Genomic DNA, 20,449 nt, shown 5'->3' on the forward strand with positions numbered 1-20,449 from the left:
ATCCATAAATTCCAGCAAACCTTAGGCCTTAGATATAGTCTCTGTGGGCTAGGCTAGAGTGATCTCCCTTTTCAGACCCAATTTCAGGCCACTGGAAAAAACCTGATACTGGTACTGGAAAAGTTAACTACAAGATGGCTGGACACAGAGACCACATACTCAGTAGATCATATAATAAAACATTATACAGAGTGAACATTATTACACCATAGAGATAGAGTCTAAAAATTCTGTGATGATCTTACATATATCCAATTCCCTTGACACCACTGTAGGCTAACATGTGTCATATATGGCTGAATGTGTAAAATTCAAATTCGGCATGACTGGATATATACTGTATACCATAGTAAGATCTCAACAGTACTGCCAAAACTTGGGTTTATCTAAAACCTTGAAGCACCATCATTATATAAGTAATCTAAATCCAGACCATCATTTGTTTTAGTTTTAGTAACACCTATTTATAATGAAAAACTAAAAGGATAGAGTAAAATGTCCAGTATAGGCAGGTGTTTTATATAAAGAGGTTTCTCATACAGTTTGATGAGCCTATCTTGTATAGAGAACTGTCCTTTAAAGACAGGTGTCTCTAACCACAGGGAAATTATAGAGTAAAATACACTGAATGAGTGTCAAATGTTCTTGATATAGAGGTTCCTTATAGATGATAGTCTTTAATATAGACAAGTGTCCTTTATATAGATGTATCCTTTATAAACAATAGTCTTCAATAGACAAATGTCCTTTATATAAAGTGTCCTTTATATTGAGGTATCCTTTATAGACAATAGACAGGTGTCCTTTATATAGAGGTATCATTTAAAGACAAGTCTGTAATATAGAGGTGTCCTTTATAGACAGGTGACCTTTATAGACAGGTGCCCTATATAGATATGTGTTCTTTATAGACAGGTGTCCTTCAACAGAGGTGTCCTTTATAGACAGGTGTCCTTTATACAAAGGTATCCTAAATAAACAAATGTCTATTTTATAGAGGTGCCCTTTATAGACAGGAATCCTTTATAGAAAAGTGTCCTTTATACAGAGGTATCCATTATAGCCGAGCATCCTTGATATAAACGTGTCATTTACAGACAAACGTTCTTGATAGACAGGTATCCTTTATACACAAGAGTTCTGTATGAACAAGTGTCCATTATTTTTACAAAAAGGTGTCCTATAAATACAGGTGAAACTTCCTGTTAAATAAATAATTAACACTCCATTTATCATTTTTACACTTGAAACTTGTGTCAACTAAACAATATAGGGAGTGTAATTTGATACCTGGTGTCAAAATCAGTAAGTTGCTGGATTATTCAGTCAGGTCGGTAAAACAAAATTCATCCAATATTGGCTCCCTTGACACTATTCAATTCATTCACCCCTATAGACACATTGGACTCTTCTGATTCAAACTCTGGAGCAGTTCATTTCAAGCTTTCGGGGGTGAAGGAATTAAACATACTGTAGTGCTACTAAACATACTTTTACACTCACTTTTTTTAAACAAAAGAAATTGTTATTGTTACAAATTGTTATGGTAAAAATTTCAGCCTGATGTACTTATAAATAGGTCACCCGATACAATGTTTTTCAAGTGTCCTAAGTATGGGAGTTTCAACTTTCAAAAAGGGACACTTCGGTTTAAGTACGTGTTTGTGTTAAAAGTACTCCACACATCCTGATAAAAATCAGGGGCCGTAACCCATGTTACCTAATAGGGATCTGTTTGAGCTGATTACACGTCTAATCAATCGGATGGAGGAAGATAGAGAGCCAAGAAACAAAAACATCTTGTGACCCAGAGGTAGAAGTGCTAAAATTTATATACCCTAATATTGAAATACTTTTAATTGGCTAGATTAGTGTAACATTCTTTAGACAACCAGACACATTTAAGGGTGTGCCAGGTTTGAAGGGCGGAGGCAAGCGTGAGTACATGGAGAAAAACCACCAACCAGCAAATAGTACTTTGCAGTTACTGCTGTACATAAGATTTAAACTTGCAACCTGAGGAGAAAGGCATGTGATAATATATCGAGACATCTTATAACCACTTGGCCATCGCGACCCCCTGGGACACCATGTCCCCTGAAAATACTGAGTCGGTTTTTGGCAGGGCATAAGAATGAGATTTCAGTACTAAATAATAGTTACAGAATTAGTATAAGTTATAACAGTAAGTACAATATAATAGCTTTGTCTATTGTTCTGAATCTTTCCTCTGCTTTATCCATCCATACTTACCGACATCGACATCTATATAGAGTGTTTTCCTGTCCGATGCAGAACAGCCAATGCCATCGTTTTCGCTTTCTGATAAACATCGTCAATAATTTTCACAAGTTTAAAGTTCTCATGAAAAACTCTATACCATATCCCTAGTTTCTCTTTTTTTTTAAATGAATACTTGGTGAAAAAAAATCCACTCTGTAAAATCCTCAGGAAGTCTTCGGAATTTGCTACCACACTGAAGGTTAATACCTTTAGACCGATTTATGTAGGCATTATCGCTGCGGACATGTCCATTCGACATCTGATAAACAAAACAGGTGCTCTAGCAACCATAATATTATCCAATTTCTTTCTCTTTTGAGAAAAAATACTTTTAATTGCAGAGATGTTAGAGTCTCTGTGATGGAACTGAAGGAGGGACTTGTATGAATCAGGTACGTATAAGTAGCTAGGTAGGGGGCCATTCCTCCCCCTTCAGCAGGTTGCTACGACTACAAGGTATGTATCACACTAAAGGCTTACCAAAGTCAAAATCAACTTCTAACCATTGCCAAAATCCTTCAAGCCATTCCACTTTTATCTTATCTTTTAATGTATCAGTTCTCCATGAAAACTTTCAAAATATGTTTATGAATTTTGTTAGTCATACGATAAGCAGGAAGAAGCTCTTCTTTAGACTTTTATCCTGTTTTTTATGCTCAGGTACTCCCCGCATCTTACCATTTTGGCAGAAGCTGAGAACAAAACTGTTTCATCGGAGAATGAAATATCCCAGACGATATTCTGAAATATTAATTGTGTTTTTCTAACAAGTCGAGGAAAGACATTTTAAATCTTGACAATAATCACATAAATGTTGTAATAGCTCATCACATGAGCTGTGGACTCCATAGCAACTGTTGAATTAGAAACATTCTACATCAATGTCTGACAGTTTGAGAGATTGTTCATGATATATAAGCAAAGATGTGTTTTCTTACTAACATTTCTTTCTTTATCGTACTAGATTTCTCTCCGTTATTGTTCTATATATATAAACCAGGCTTTCACAAGAGCCACATGGGGCTTATTGTATTTTGGGTTTATATTTACTCTGAAACAATTTGCCTCATAAGCTGTGTTAATTTGTATGCATAAAATTTCCCCAATAAAATGTTCAAATGTATAAATATTGTAAATAGGAAAACAAAACAATTAAGTAAAAGTCAGTATACTGCAGGTATTAAATAATACAATGTACAAAGAAACAGCTTAATCAACCAGACTGAATTGTTATCAAATTATTAATACCCTCCTCCCCCACTCCCAATTGCAATGTAACCACACACACAAATAGGTACACAACAAACTGGCTACAGCAACATTTAGATAAATTGAGAATCGTTTAATTTCCATTCCCCTATTAAACCTCACCATTCTGTAACATGATAAAATATTGAATTCCCGGATTAGGAAACGAAACCTTTTCCTCTGTAGCGGAAAAGATTTTTTTCAAGAAAATGGCTGATAATAGAATGAAGCCGAATGAAAGAGCTAGCTTGGAGTCAGACAGCAACACAACATCAGCTTCCTACATGCAGGTGACTTATTAGATACAAAAATTTCTGAGAACATTCCGACTCCATGCTTTTAAATGAAGTCTGAAATAACATTTCTCAAAGGGGTTCAATCAATGGTATAATCATTTCCAAATGAACCAAGTTTGGATTGCATTGGCTGTATCCAGGAACCCATTAACGATCCGGAGAAAAAGGGATCAAATTAAGGGTTCGGACACACATTTGTATCCCCAAGGTCACCTCCCCAAGGACAACGTGACTGACACATCAATATGTCGGCCATATGTCACCAAAGCACCACCAACACATCCAAGGACAGTCTAACTGCAAGTCCTGTGGCTCCTGTTGCTGAATTACACAAGAATCCGTCATTACTGTAGAATGACAGTCATCATAATAGCTACAGATACTATTTCATTCAAGTTTTTATACCAATCTATTCCTGGAATAAAGTAAAAAAAAAAACTTCCTGTCTTCTTCCAATGTCAACAATACCGATTGAAGGAATCTTGTTAAATTTATTTGATAGGCAATGTTGAAAATTACTTCTGTTATAATAAAACAAATGATACAAAGTACATCTTATATTTTATATATCTTTCTGCAAAAGTTGTCAATGTAAACAAATAGAAGCAGGCAATTCTTTCATTGCACTTAAGCAAATACTATAATAATTTGATATAACTTACGTACTTAAAGATAACTGTCTCAAAGTTTGCTAATTTTTACAAATAACAGCAGGTCAAGCTAAACTATTTTGAATTATACTGTAAAATCCTGACAGTACCCTATCTGATGTTTGTGTATATTTTGATTAATGTGTATTTCCTTATAATGTCAGAATATCACACAATATTCTTTTAATTGGTTTGATTTATTTGTAATTTGCACTCAATCAACAAGTACAGCTATATTGAAGTTAATTATGTGTAAGTATTTAATGATGGACCAGTCAAATTTTGACTAATTAATCACCATAAATGATCATCTCTTCATCCATTACGTTAACCCCTTCCCACCCCCAACACCTTTACCTCATGTATATGTGATATTCATCCTACAGACCTCCCCCTCACCTTCCAGCTATGAAAGTTAATAAAGTGTTATTATAATAATTATTTAATGATGGACCAGTCAAATTTGACTAATTAATTATCATTATTAATCACCTGTTTCATCCATTACATTAACCCCCTCCCATCCCCAACACCTTTACCTCATGTATGTGTGATATTTACCCTCCTCCCCTCCCCCTTCCAGCCCCTCTCCCCCTCCCTCCCCCCAAACACACCTGGTACTTCCACAGACCAGCCCCTATACCTGTGTTATGTTAAGAAACACCCAATCTGTTCTATAATATATTGGAATCAAGACGTTTATCAAAACACAAACTAATGCACCAGTGCAGAATCAGATAAGATGTTCCAGCCAACTTGGTTCAGTTTGGATACCATCTGTCAGACTTGTAGAGTTTTCTTCTCCTTATCAGATAAAATATAGACAAAATAAGACTGTTGAATAGGTACGGCATGCACATCTTCTTTCTTATATCATCATCTCCAGAGAACATCTCTAGACACCCCCTGTGGACAAAACTATCTGATGTATAGGGTAGTTACATTGGTAGTATAGTGTTTGGTTTTGTGATATAAGGGTGGGGGTAGTAGTGTTTGGTTTGGGAGTAGTCTGGGGGAGGGGAAGGGGGGAGGGGTAGTAGTGTTTGGTTTGGGAGTAGCCTGGGGGGGGAGGGGGAGAGGGAGGGGTAGTATGTGTTTGGTTTGGGAGTAGCCTGGGGGAGGGGAAGGGGGGAGGGATAGTAGTGTTTGGTTTGGGAGCGGCTGGGGGGGAAGGGGGGGGGTAGTGTGTTGGTTTGGGAGCACCTGGGGGAGGGGAAGGGGGGAGGGGTAGTAGTGTTTGGTTTGGGAGACCTGGGGAGGGAAGGGGGAGGGGGTAGTGTGTTTGGTTTGGGAGCGCCTGGGGGAGGGGGGGGAGGGGTAGTAGTGTTTGGTTTGGTGGGGTAGGGGGGGAGGGGAAGGGGGGGGGGTAGTAGTGTTTGGTTTGGGAGTAGCCTGGGGGAGGGGGAGGGAGGGTAATTATTTTGATTTTGGATAATTGGATAATGGGGGTTGAAAGTGGGGGTTGGGGTAGTGGTTTTGGTTTTAGAGAATGGGGGTAGAAAGGGGGGGGGTATTGTTTTATAATGAAAATACAATTTTCACCTCATTTTAGGTCAGTTTGACTTCCATGTCAATAACCTCACAATCTGTTTTCAAATTCCCAACATGGGGTACTCTAGCTGGTACATCCACATTTTTCATGCAGAGGATATAATTGCTTATACAAGATTCAACATTGATATAAATTTCACACTTTAGATAATTTGATGTTATCCTAAGATTGACCAATCAGAACTGCGATTTCTATTTGCTGCATTTTAAAACGTTATATTTTTCTGGTGTATTGACGTGGAAGGGGATATGACGTCCATTACCGGGTTGTTGGGTACATGTTAGGTGTAAATATTGTACGATATTTACATTAGAGATATCACTGATAAGCTTCCTGATCATCTTCCTGTAAAAAAAAACGGCAAATGCTGATACACTTGTTTTGAACAGCTTACAGAAAATGGCACAATGTTTGTCTGCTCGGTGTAAAATATTGTCAATAACATTTTTATACTTCAGAACAGTAGGTAGCAAAATAATGGTTTTATGATGAAATAAAGAGGTACTTCTGTAGATACTGCATGGTATTCTCAACACTTGAGATCCATCATACTGTTTGAAGTGGGGAAAATATATAATCTAAAATCATATAATCTGAACTTGTAAGCAAGATGTATTGGTGCTAATTACACAAGCATTGATCAGTAAAAACACTTTTAGCCAAGTCCACAGAATTAAGACCCCTACAACTCCCAAAATCTCCCAGCCTTTAATCCGTGTCAAGGCTCCCTGCAAAATACAATATAATGCTCCAAAATCTTTAGAACCCAGTCTAGCCTTCCCACTACAGAATGTCCAGCTATACCCAAGTTTTATAAGTCAAGTCCAACCAACCCCCCCCCCTTCCCCATCCCATCATCACATCATCAAATCCATTCAGATATATACAAGCCCTAATGCATTAATACAGCCTAGCCTATACCCCCCTCCCCTTCTTTCTGTAAATATGTCTTATCCACAAATCTGTTAATACTACTTACATTTGTTCCATGTAAATCCACCAGTCACTTCTACAATCACCTTTAAAGTTGACAGATGGAAGCAAAACAATCCCTGACACAATTTCACATCTTTTGTGAATTCAAAATTTTACGAAAAACATTTAAACTCCCATTAAGAAGACATCAGCTGCAGTACATCCTCATTCCAATACACCACAGTGACAGAATTGTGCAGGACACATATTATCACAGGTAAACGGCATGCATGCTGCCCTACTTTCCAAGGTAACATGATCTTGTAAGTCTAGACTTCTAACAACTTTATCAGTCATAAATCAAAATACCTGCTGCATTGACACTCGTTTTCAGTTAAGTTTTTGTCGTTGTTTTTTATGGTCTGTTGAACAATGCAGTCGCTGGTCCATTTAACAGGGTTACAGTCAATTATGTGGAGACTGAACGAGAAAATTACCTCACAGGTAAATATGATGAAAAGTACAGAAAGTCAAATGATAAAATATGTGCAATACATAATGCAAGGTTGATGAATTAAATACATATGTACCGTCATTAAAGCATCATTGGGTTTCAGATGCACCTAAGTAAAAGTCAAGTTTGCAATCAATTTTGAAAGCAAAATTGTTTTAATTTTCTGAAATCAAATGTAAACTGCCATGGACGTATATATTGCATAATCAAATATTAAATAATACAAAAGGTATTTTGACTATTTTTGTGTAATTATACATTTTGCTAGATCTATTTGAATAACAATAACGGCATGCATCAGGTATTGCATGAAAAGTAATTTTTACCTTGGTTTTGAACATGCCAAATCTTGGTTGCAAGAAGTTTGTTGTTGACCTCTTACACACATATGTCTTTCAAACGTATGAGCAACCATGCAGTGAGCTGGACCCAGTCGGGGGAACCAGGTACGAAACCTTAGGGATCTGCCGTAAAGGCTTTCCCTCAAAGAGGACACCTGACGAAGTATACTTCTGCTGCTGCCGAAGATGCGTGGTAAATGATTTGAGTTAGGGCCAAGAAGACAGGGCCGATACTGTGTACGCTATATACACAAGTTGATGTACATGTTCCTGCTGTTTTTGTCATTAGCGTCAGTGGAAGTCATGCTCTTCCGAATCAGATTTCATGCTCAGCCATCCTGAGATGTACATTTATCTAGCGAACTCCTTAATCATGGACCAATTACAAGTCTATGTGCCCATGAAAACACTTTTTTTCTAGCTTAACCCAAAACATGTGAACAAGAGCTAATTAAAAACTTCCATGTAAGACATCAAGTCTTAATTAAAATTCAGTTTGCGAGAAGAAATGGATCAAAACTGAGAATGACAGATGAATATAACACAAACACAAATTAATAAGATGGATTATAGTGTGTAATTAATCCCACATGGAAAATGTGATGATAGCTTACAGGAGTTACCTCCCTTACACTTGTCTCTGGGCTTTGTAGCAGTGTAGAATATAACAATAATAGGTTTACTTAGGTGGAAATGAGATCAAACAATTTTGTTCTCATCCAGTTATGCAATTAGTTGATCTCATTTATTTTTGTATTATTTAAACTATAATAGCAACAGAAATGAACAATTAAATCATGCATGAACTGTTTGATTAAAATTTTCATTTATAACTGCATGATTATATATAGCATTTATAGGTATGACTTTAATAAAATAATTATTCAAGCTTTCTACAAGTATTTACAGACATTTTCTGGTGTTTATTGAAATTCACACCTCTTTGCTAAATACCTAGCAAATAAAGAGTTATTTTTTGACACTAATCTCACATTTATCTTTTCTGACATAAGGTCCCTAACTCACTAGAGATGTCCGATTAAAATATGATAAATAAATTTCTCAAAAGAATTTCTCAGCAGTAGTTACGATTACAAGATACACAACAGATAGACACCATGTAATCTAGCTAACAGACTCCCCTCCACCTCCCCCAAACAAGTAATTGTGACCTACCTTTAGTGAAACCTAAGCATAAGTTGACCAAAGAAGATTGGGGGCTGCAGTGGCCGAGTGGTTAAAAGGCCTCCACCTCAAGGTTGTGAGTTTGATACCCATGTGGGCCAGTTGCCAGGAACTGCCTGCTGGTCAATGTTTTTTCTCGTGGTACTCCAAATTTCATAACACGTCCTTAAATGACCCTGGTTGTTGTAAGTACACGAAAACAAACAGACAAAAGCAAGGAATCAAGTTGTAGTGACTGTAATATAGGGGACAAAACCATGGGTGGATTATTGGGAAGGACAGAATGACAGATGGACGTACACAGAGAGCACATACCCCCAGCCTATCTAATCAATATCAGTAGGGACCGTATAGTGCACTGGTCAAAAGACAATGGCATGCTAGCCAGAATACCAATACAGCGGTATGCATGACTTTAGCATAGCAGCAAATTACACCCAATAATCAGGGGCCAAACAGGAGGACATTCTCCCAGGACCGTCGTACAAACTCCTGATTAAATTCCAACGAAAATGGCTTTGGACGAACAATAGAATTTTGACAAATTTCAATACCTAATTGTGCTGGAATTTCGTCCCAAGAGAGTGCTTCCTAATTGACTTAAACATCTGTGCAGAAATTAATATAACAATTATACATCTCAATAAAAACTATGATGGCATTTTGACCAGCCGTACAACGACGCTGTCAAACTATGCAGTTACCACTTCGATCCATACATAACGAAGTTATATTAGAACTTGTCTTCTTTGTTCTGTCAGACCAAATACCAAGTAAGATGCCAATAGAATCAGAGAAATGTAGGCTTATCCACAAATTATATATAATGCATCATACATTTCAAATTAAGCAGTGGTTCAACAAACAAAATTTCAAATAAGGTGGGTTCCTATGTGAATTATAAGTAAATTATAGCTAATTAACCAGTCTCAGTTCTAGATCTACCATAACTCTTTAGAATATGATTGAAACTTGGTATAAGTAGGTTACAATTATCGACAATATCCTTTCCCCAATCAGGACACTTGTACATGTTTTCAGTGTCACTTCGACACACAAAGTGAGACATCGCATAATAGAATATTATAATGTTGGAAAAACGCACATGAGAACCTGTACAATCCGACACTCAGTGGCCCACAATATATTTTTTGTCTTACCTGACAACCTGCATGATATGACATATATAAGTTACAGTATAAACCTGTCCAATATGACATCCTGTGATCTAAAACATTTTGGTCAGATTTACCTGCCTAATCTGACATCCTGAAAGATGCTGAATATTGGCAGGAATAACCTGGCTTATCCAACACGCTGCAAGGCAGAGAGCGATTTACAAAATAAAGATAATGAGGCATAAGTATTATAAGATGAGGCACACATATATAACTGGAAAAACGTCGTCCTAGCTCAACCGTCACAAATATGTTTTGTTTCTACAATAGCTTCAGTTACAAATACAGCTAGGATTTCATTTTCTCTCCGCCATCTGTTTTACAGCTAAAGCTATGTGTTTTCAGATAGAGATTGGTTATTTTTACAAGCTGGAAAAAAAGTTCCAGTCCATTTAAATATAAGATACTCGGTTAGTCTATCCTAATTTTACTATATTACTTGTACTTACGTGAACTTTGACCTGAAGGTAATGGTCATAATGACCTCATCCCAGTGTACTGGTACAGAAGATATAGGTATAATTCAATTATACCGATTCACCTACCACAATGTTGATAGGCGATGTACAAAGCACAATTTTATATTAATCATATTATCCGGTGGATCCAATATGACTGTTTATACATCCATGAACTTGATTTCAGTCATTTTTGATATTCAATTTTTTTTTTTTTGATGAAATACACTGCAACATTGACATAGCACATAAAACAATAGATGTATTGTCTACTTCATCTGATCATATCACATTTTTCACAAATTGTAACTCAGATATTATATATTGTCCACTTCATCTGATCATATCAGATACGTCCCATAAATTCTATCCCAGATACAATACAATGCATGGTGTTACACAATATGCATTGTCCAGTACATCTGATAAAGTTATAAACTGTACTAAAATAAAAAGTTCCACCTACCTCTAACTGCCTGTAGTTTTACTTTCCCAAAGTTATAACCACATTTTCACTCGGTACTGCAAGTTCCAGCTCTAACTACTCTGAACTATTTAACCAATTTCTTCCAAAACAAACTTTTATCAGTCCAGCTCACTCCAAAACACAGTTTATCTGCACCAAAACAACTCCGCCAATTAATAAGCGCCAGATCTACTTTTCCAAGTTCTCTGTGATTAACTGATTGAAAATAACAGACACATTGGGCGGTAGAGACGGAGTTACTCACCCCTCGCTAGCCCACGAACCATGACACGCCTCATTGAACAGCCACTTGTCCGGTCAACAGGGCCTGTGTTTAGGTTTAGTCCCATACAAATTACACCCCAGAGCTCTGATCTAATTCACTGGAAACCAGCTGTGCATTGTTATCACTTTAATGGTCTGCCCCTCTGGGTAAAACAATTGTATCAAATTGAACCGACAAGAAGACGATCTCCGACTGCATAAAATTGACAAGTAAACTTTTATAGCACACAAAGTTTGCTTTGAAGGAGAAATTTGCCCATTACAGTTCGGGAGTGGTTGTATTAAGATGATCGAGATATCAGCTGAGTAGTTTAGGGTAAATGCAGGTATTGTGTATTAAATATTCATTTATGACCTCGTTTTTGTTTTTGATAACTGTAGGAGGTGAGTTTTATATGTCATCTTTAAAGCGATGCCCCACAGTGAAATCAGCTCCCTAAGGGCCAAAAATTTACCTAATTCAGCTTACATACCAATATCAGCAGTAAATAACGGCCATTAGAAATAATCTGCAGCCTTTAAATATTTTAAACAGTTTGATAAAACCAATATAAAGGCTAGATACTATCTACATCTCAAACTGGTTTTTAAAGATTTAGCCATCGCTATTAAAGAAAAGTTCAAATGAAAGTGAAGTTGATAAAGGATATCTATAAAGTATAGCAATTTTTAAGGTGATGTCTTTACACATTTGTACTTGCTAGTGCATAATCAAATGGTTTGATATAAGAATTTTTTTTTAGGGCTTAGCATCCTTTAAAAGCTCACATTACCTTTAAAAACTCTACAAGGTCATCAATTTCAACAAATATCACATAAGCTTATTCACAAAAAGTAAAATTATAAAAATTATTTGACATCAAAGCTGATCATTAAACTCTAGAAATATGTCGTCATTCTTGTTATTATATGTTTGAGATTTTAATAAGATTCACTATCGGGGTTGAAAGTTCAAAATAAATAAAACTCAGAAATCAAATTATTCGGTATCAAACCTCTAACTTAATATTCATGACATTCCTCACCAAATGAAATTCAACAATATTTACAATATCCAGATAAAACTGTTCCTCAATGACATGCCATATCAAACATTATCAATATAAAATATTAAGGTCATTCAATATTAAAATAATTCAATAACCATAATATCGTATGATCGATACACAATTCTTCAATTTTCACAATAATCCCTATTAAACATTATGCACATTATAAATGATAAAGGTCACATATTAATGATATTCCATACAAATCACCCCTCTGTTACTCACATAGTGTTCCATTTGGCCAGTAAAGTCTGGAACTTCTCTCCCGATGATACACTGTGATACATCTGCACTCTTCTAGTCGCAATTAAATCCAAATATATCCACATGGAAATCACATCTAAATATATCCCACACAGACATTTAACACATGGTGGTCAGTATATATCTCCTAATCATACCATTACACTATGTATCTATATATAGTACAGGTAATAACCCTCACAGGTACGCCATCTCACGTCTCACCCCACCTGTAATATTGCCGTGACTCACACCCTATCAACTCCCACCTGGTTCTGTCTCCACGGGCAAGAAACGTTACCAATGACAACACGAATATTTCCAATAATCAGCCCTCCATATCACATGCGCGTTTTCATCGCTTTCACACACATGCTTTTCAACAGTCAGCTTCCACATCACAATGGATTGATCACAGTTCGCCTGACAAAGGCCGTGATTCAACGTTACATTGTGTGATAAACCGTTCAATTACTGCCGAGGAAACTGAAATCATTCTCATGTCAATCTGATATTTCATATAAAAGGTTCAAAGGGCCTGTATCACAAGAAGATTTATTTCTCTCTGATATTGAGCATGAAAATTGGTATAAAACATCTTCATTAGTCAATAACGATTATAACATATGGTCAAGTCAATTGGGCATATCTTACTTAAGATTTTCAACAACAGATGGTCTTGGCAATTTCTAATACCTTGGACATTTTAACAGCCAATCTTCCAACAATTTTATTGTGTGGTTTTCAAGTAAATATTGACCCATCCTTTGCCGTTTTTCGGAAGTTTTGATTTTTCATTAATTTTACCAATGGCCACTAGGTTCATTAAAGCTTCTTGCCCTGAGTAACCAAGCTTGAAAATGCCGGGTATTCATATACAGCTGAGTGGGTGTCGTGAGGAACACTAAACCCAACTATTAAACTTTAACCCCTCGTGTCAGAAAATCACGACCCAATCAACCGAATCCTCCTCCCCATGAATGTCATTTGTTTGTTTTGTGAGTTTGTGTTTATGTACTGTTAACAGCTTTGGTTCTTTAGAATGCGCTATTGGTTTATTTAGTGGAGGAAAACCCAAAGAAATATCAACCAAATAGTAGCGGCTACCCAATAAAGACCCCAAAGATGAAGGACTAGTAATGTCCGACATTAATCACCAACTTCAACCTTTTGTTTAACCTTTAATTTGAAATACAGTGTATATAAACAAAATTATTATTTTCACAATGCACCGCTGAAAATGTCAGAGATGGGGGCATATAGTGTTACCTATGTCTGTCCCACCCCGTCCCGTGCCGTGTCCGACTACGATAAGAAATCCTGCACAGTCCCGCCCCATCCCGTCCCGTGTCCGACCACCATAAGAAATCCTGCACAGGACAGCTAGAACAGGACGAGTATAAACCCACATCCTTTTACCCCTACTCTATTTCATGGTCGAGACAAACATTTGGAGTACTACAACATTGAGATGTATGTTTAACGTTATCATCAATTGAAATCTAATATCTGATGTAGACTTCAAGAAGAAAACCTATCAACTAAAAGTCTCTATCAGTTACAAGATGTTTTTACCTAAGTCTGCCGCAGACAAAGTGTCAACTGTTAGCGATTTACGATACCATCATCTCCGCAAAACTATTTCAGGTATATACTTGTGGACAATCACCGAAAATAAGTTTAGGAGAGCATGCATAATCGTTGAGATCAGTTGTGTCAAACCTGATAACAAGAATTCATAGTGCCTGGCTTGTTGAACGGGCAATTAATTCTAGTGACACACCTCTTTATTGGCCGGTTTGATAACATTCAATAAAACACTCCCCGCTAATTAGTTCGTAAAAACCATGTCAACCACAGTCGCCTCGGATACCCACACCGACATTTCCTCTTTATACTGAATTACTGATGAGTCCCCCGACCTTACAAAACTCTATTTCCTACACTATCCATTCAGGATAGGTCAATTTATTCTTTGTGGTTCGTGGGCCTAGAATGTCTCTGATCCTTTCATCAAACTATAGATACATTAGAATACGTTTGACATCTTATTTTGGTGTATATATTGAGATGACCCACGAACCATTTACCTTGTGTGGTCTCCTCGGTAGAATACCTTAAGTAAAACAGGTTATCTGTTTAAACAGTCTAAGTAATTATTAATTAATTAATTAGCTTATACGACCTGACCCAATTAAGGAATCCAATAAATGATAATAATGATGACAGCAATCTTTCTTTCTAATTGATCTTAATGAAGAAAACACAGAATTTTCTTTTTACATGATCTTGAAGAGGCTTACAGCAGATTCCTTCTATGATATTGATGAAGATGACAGCTTATTTTCCCTAATATGATCTTGATGAAGACCATGGTGTATGTATTTGTCTTATCATTTTAAGCTAAACTTGAGCAAGCATAATACCAAACAGAGATTCAATTTCATAGATATCAAATAACATCCCAAGTTCAGAAAAGGAATTGTGGGAAATAGGTTGAGTCATATAGATGTCAAACCAATAACTAATTATTGAATAAAATGGCACTGTGAAGTGTGTGGCCAGTGCTTGGTAGGTCTCCTTGGGTTGTCTCCCTTCCTTGATACAGAGACAGTCTGAGGTCGGCATCAGGAGTTAATTTTGAGGCAGACTGACCATCTACAACTAAGGTCCACATCAATATCAGTGACCGATCTTGGACCAAACTAAACCTGCAGCTTTATCAATTTCTAGAGATATTCTAAAATATAAATACCCTTACACACAGTAATTTAAACAATATGTTTCAAGGTAGGTATTAACTTGTATATTTCTGCAGTATCAAAACTTCATGTAAGCTCTAGAGCTTCGTATAGCCATCTTTTTTAACAATAATAACTTTTAATTTGATATATCGCACAGTCTAGTTCCTGATTCATAATGATGAAGTAGATCTCCCTTTTTGTTTAGAAGGGAGCAGCAATGGTTGTGCGGTTCAGATGTATGATAGGCTGTATGAGTTTGAATGAATCTCATGAGGGGTATTTGCCAGGTACTGACTGTTGGTCGGTGGTTTTTCTCTGGGTACTCTGGCTGTCCTTTATCTCTTAAATGGCTGGCACATCCTTGAATGACCCTGACTGTTAATAGGACATCAACCCAATCAAACAAAATTGTCCAGGAGACATATTTCTTTGCACTCTGTGCAGTTTTTTCTTTGAAGCTCAGATATAAAGTAAGTATTACATGTCAGTTCTAGCTTTGATAAATAACTCAGCTTCTTGTAAAATCGTTGTTGGTTCATTATTATATCAGTGACATCACCCAGTCCTCGAATGAGTAAGAAAGCAACTATAAGATATTACAGTATTGCTTCAGAAAGGTATAAAGAGTTTCTTAAAAATTGCTCCACCACTAACAGAGCATAAACGATACTCGTCATTTGAACAAAAATTGGTGTTTAACCATGTATATAAATGTCTTATTAAAACAAAAATCATATAAAATAATTGATTTTGCTTTTGGCGCATGTGCAATAAGTACTTCTTTCCATATAGGACATAGTGCCATGAAATTTTTTTGGGATACAATTAATTATTTCTAATCATTCTTCATTCTTGTCAATGATGGTAATGCTGTAAAATAAGTAACCTTTGTAACTGAAGAAAAATACTAATTCATCTGCTCCTGTTAACATTTTTGATAGTGAAAAATACCATTTGTGAGTGGTGGAGTATCGGAGTATCTTTAAGAATGCTTTATAAAAAGGACTAAACAAATTGAAAAGAGGAGAATGATGAGTATATTAAATGAGACCTGACCATGTATAAATACCTGATGTTGATACAGACCCTATGTCCTGTAATCTGTTCAGTGTGAACTAGTGTACACATAGGTTATTGTGTGTGTTATCTGATAAACAACCAATTATTTACACATCACATACCAACTGAATCACAGGTCATGGGTACCAACACACCCAGATAACATTAAATCATATCATTATCTGTCAAATATTACTAATCATGTTATAGTCAAGTATGAGTGAAATGATTGACAACATAATAAGAAAACACAATGGACAATTAACATAATAGGCATGAATGACAATGGACAACACTAGGGCAAAACAATGGACAACCTAGGCAAACAATGGACAACACAATGGACAACACATGGACAAACAATGGACAATGACACAATGGACAAACAATGGACAACACATGACACAAATGGACAACAGCAGACAAACAATGGACAACACAATGGGCAAACAATGGACAACACAATGGACAACAGCAGGGACAAACAATGGACAACACAATGGACAAACAATGTACAAACAATGGACAAACAATGGACAACACAATGGACAAAAAATGGACAACAGCAGGGACAAACAATGGATAACACAATGGACAAACAATGGACAACACAATGGACAAAAAATGGACAACAGCAGGGACAAACAATGGACAACACAATTGGACAAACAATGGACAACAGCAGGGGCAAACAATGAGCAACAGCAGGGACAAACAATGGACACCACAATGGACAAACCATGGACAACACAATGGACAAAAAATGGACAACAGCAGGGACAAACAATGGACAACACAATGGAAAACACAATGGACAAACAATGAACAACACAATGGACAATAGCAGGGACAAACAATGGACAACACAATGGACAATACAATGGACAAACAATGGACAAACAATGAACAACAGCAGGAACAAACAATGGACAACACAATGGACAACACAATGGACAAACAATGGATGCAACTTAATTGACAAAACAATGGACAAAATAGTGGACAACACAACATGGAAAACACAATTGACCATACCATGTACAATACCATTGACAAAATAATGGACAAAACAATAGACAACAAAATTGACAACATTATGGACAATGATAATGACAAAAATAATTGACAACATATAAGTGTAAGCAAATCTTACAGACAAATAAATTGTCCTCATTGAACATAAAGGACAACATTAAGTGTCAACAAGTTTGACAAATATGAATGGACAGGAATATAGCAAGATGGCTGACATCACTATAGACAATATACAAATAGATAAATTATGACAAATGAAACAATGAACAAAACATAAATTAAGAACATTAAATGGATAACGTGGATCTACAACATAGCTGGTATCCTTAATCTATATAATCTAAATCTGCAATCTAAATCTATAACATAAATCTACAATACAAATGACAATATTATCAACACATGTTTTAAGCCCTATTTAAATAAGATCAATGTTCTAGCTTAACCCCCCCTCCCCCCATATAAGGTTAACATATATCTACTTTCAATTCCAGTAAAAACTGCCTACAATAATATAAATTATAGAGTTGGTAAGTTTATAGCTATCTCCCATAAAATGATTTAGTAGGATTGAAGAAGACATTGTCTGAGCAGTCAGGACCAACAATGGATGCCAAACTGTGAAGATCTTGTACGACTTACAACTCTACAATATCAAGTTAAAGTAAATCCGAGACCAATCTCTGCATTCGGGTATCTTTTTTGTATTTTCGCCTGGAGACATACATAAAAGCAGATCATGTTATCCAGTAAATATAATCCAATACCTTCACAAACACCTCTTTTCTGGTGATCGCCTGAAAGTACACGTACCTGCTTCTTTCATCAGAAATGAACAATGTCGGAATTTACATTTATATTGTTGTCTGAGCTGGAGTAAATGCCACAGAAAATCTACGTCAAACCTTACGACAAAACCTTTCAAGTAAAATAAATTACGCTGAAAACATACGTAGGTTTTGGACAAAGAGGATTACGGCGAGTGCCAGATGGAGAATTGAGATTTTTACCTGTATAAAGTATATATATATTAAAGGTGTAGACTTCTGTATCCACATATTGCATCATACATGAATGATCCATCAGATTTCTTCAATAGAAACTTACTGTCAGAGAATGAACATTGGTCAATATTTTGATAAGTCACTCAGTATATATTTTATAACTTTATGCTTGGTAAGTCCCTATTAACAGTCAGGGTCGATTTGGAGGTGCTTGGTTTTAGGTGGAGAAAAACCACCAGTGGAAAAAAAGAAGAGTACCCCGCAACTGACCCATATGGGTGACCTCTGCAGAGGTGGAGGGTTTGTGGTAATTATGTATGACAACTTTAAACCATTGATCTATACCAACTAAGAATTTCCCACAAGGTCATTATAGACAGTGAAAGTTATTCTACTTAGACAAGTCTTGAGTTTTTGTAATAATTTCCTTTGCAAGAAATTCACTTTTTCTATTCCATATTTGCTTGAATAAAATTCAAAACTGCTACAAAAAAGTTTTGGGAGGGCTGGAAAATATGTTCAAATATAAAGGAGAATAAATCGGAGATTGCAATCTTTTCTTATCATAATTACGAATTTTAAAAGAATAGAAAAGATATAAAGGATATAAAGGGCTTTTATTAGGACATAATACCAGGGGACATATTGAGATGAATTCGGTATATGAATAATGAGGTTGTGTTATATCAAAATAACCTGTCCTATATCTGTAATAAGACCTCGCCTAGATCACACCGACAAGGACTATTTCGACCTTTACCTAAAGTCACCTTGATATCAACTCAAACATCGTCCCAATGTCATATAGATACTTTTACCTCATCTACAGATATGATAAAACTCCACGGATATATTGTCCAATACGGTATAATTAGCAGGCACTCATCACCGTAATGGATTCAAGCTATATAACATGGCGCGGTATATTTGGTCAATTTTTCCTGGTCCAAGTTTATTGAGAGTCGTAGAACAAGCTCATTAGCTGAAAACTAATTTCTCCAAGGCAGTCATACAATGTAATTTGTTAGGCTTTGTGCAACAGTTTTTAATATAATGGGTACACTTTTATTATACGCATTACTACAAAGTTCATGGTTGCTGTGGCTGATCGAATTTCTAAACATATCACCACAAGCCCTTTATGCACCTCTGGGTTGCAAATTTGAAACCCATGTGGGTAGTTGCCAGACATTGACCCCTTCCTGGTTGTTGGTTTTTCTTCGGGTACTCTGGCTTTCTTACACATCCTAAGCCTGGCAGGTCCTTTAAAGACCCTGGCTGTTAATGGGACATTAAAACATACAAACTAAAACCAAATGTTCATACAACATGTGTGTTGTTCAATGTTCATACAACATGTGTGTTGTTCAATGTTCATACAACATGTGTGTTGTTCAATGTTCATACAACATGTGTGTTGTTCAATGCTCATACAACATGTGTGTTGTTCAATGTTCATACAACATGTGTGTTGTTCAATATAGGTAAGGTTATAGTTCAAGTCAATTGGCGTATACGTATCATTTGTATGCCATAGAGTTCAATACATACCTTGCTTTTAGTTTTTTAGTTTAAACATATTTTATTGTCAATACAAAAGACAAAAGGATCAGGCAAAAGTTATTACGACTTATAAAGCCTTCTCCTAACATACAATATACCTTGTTCATAATGTCTAGTTGAACTGATGCCTACAGTTATAAATATGTTCAACATGTGCCCGATCCTCATATACAATATACATGTATATTTCTATGATCCCTGCTTCAGTGTCTCATGTTCTATATACCATGTTCTATACCATGCCATACTGATAAATGTACATTTCTTCACCAGCAATAGAAATTCAATTAAATATACACCTTTTATGAAGCTAACACTCACTTTGTTAACCAATACTAAATTGATATTATCATAAAAAGTAAAATTAATCATTAATAATCC

General features: G+C 36.1%; 1 protein-coding gene across 9 annotated transcripts in view; it reads right to left on the reverse strand.

Moving 5' to 3' along the window:
* LOC138336217 (IQ motif and SEC7 domain-containing protein 1-like) overlaps nucleotides 1-20,449 on the reverse strand; it is a 75,342-nt gene that overhangs the window by 25,435 nt on the left and 29,458 nt on the right. The window contains exon 1 of one of the 9 annotated variants that reach the window (XM_069285604.1): nucleotides 12,646-12,784. The exons of 5 other annotated variants lie outside the window; for them this stretch is intronic. In XM_069285604.1, coding sequence (XP_069141705.1) covers nucleotides 12,646-12,749 — 104 coding nt within the window. In that variant the 5' untranslated portion in view covers nucleotides 12,750-12,784. Of the gene's footprint in view, nucleotides 1-7,008; nucleotides 7,169-7,784; nucleotides 7,993-11,086; nucleotides 11,223-12,645; nucleotides 12,785-20,449 lie in introns of those variants that run through there. 3 more of the 9 variants (XM_069285612.1, XM_069285605.1, XM_069285609.1) reach the window with 3 other exon arrangements.

The sequence above is a fragment of the Argopecten irradians genome, chromosome 12, assembly GCF_041381155.1.
Source record: "Argopecten irradians isolate NY chromosome 12, Ai_NY, whole genome shotgun sequence".
Classification (NCBI taxonomy): Eukaryota; Metazoa; Mollusca; class Bivalvia; order Pectinida; family Pectinidae; genus Argopecten; species Argopecten irradians.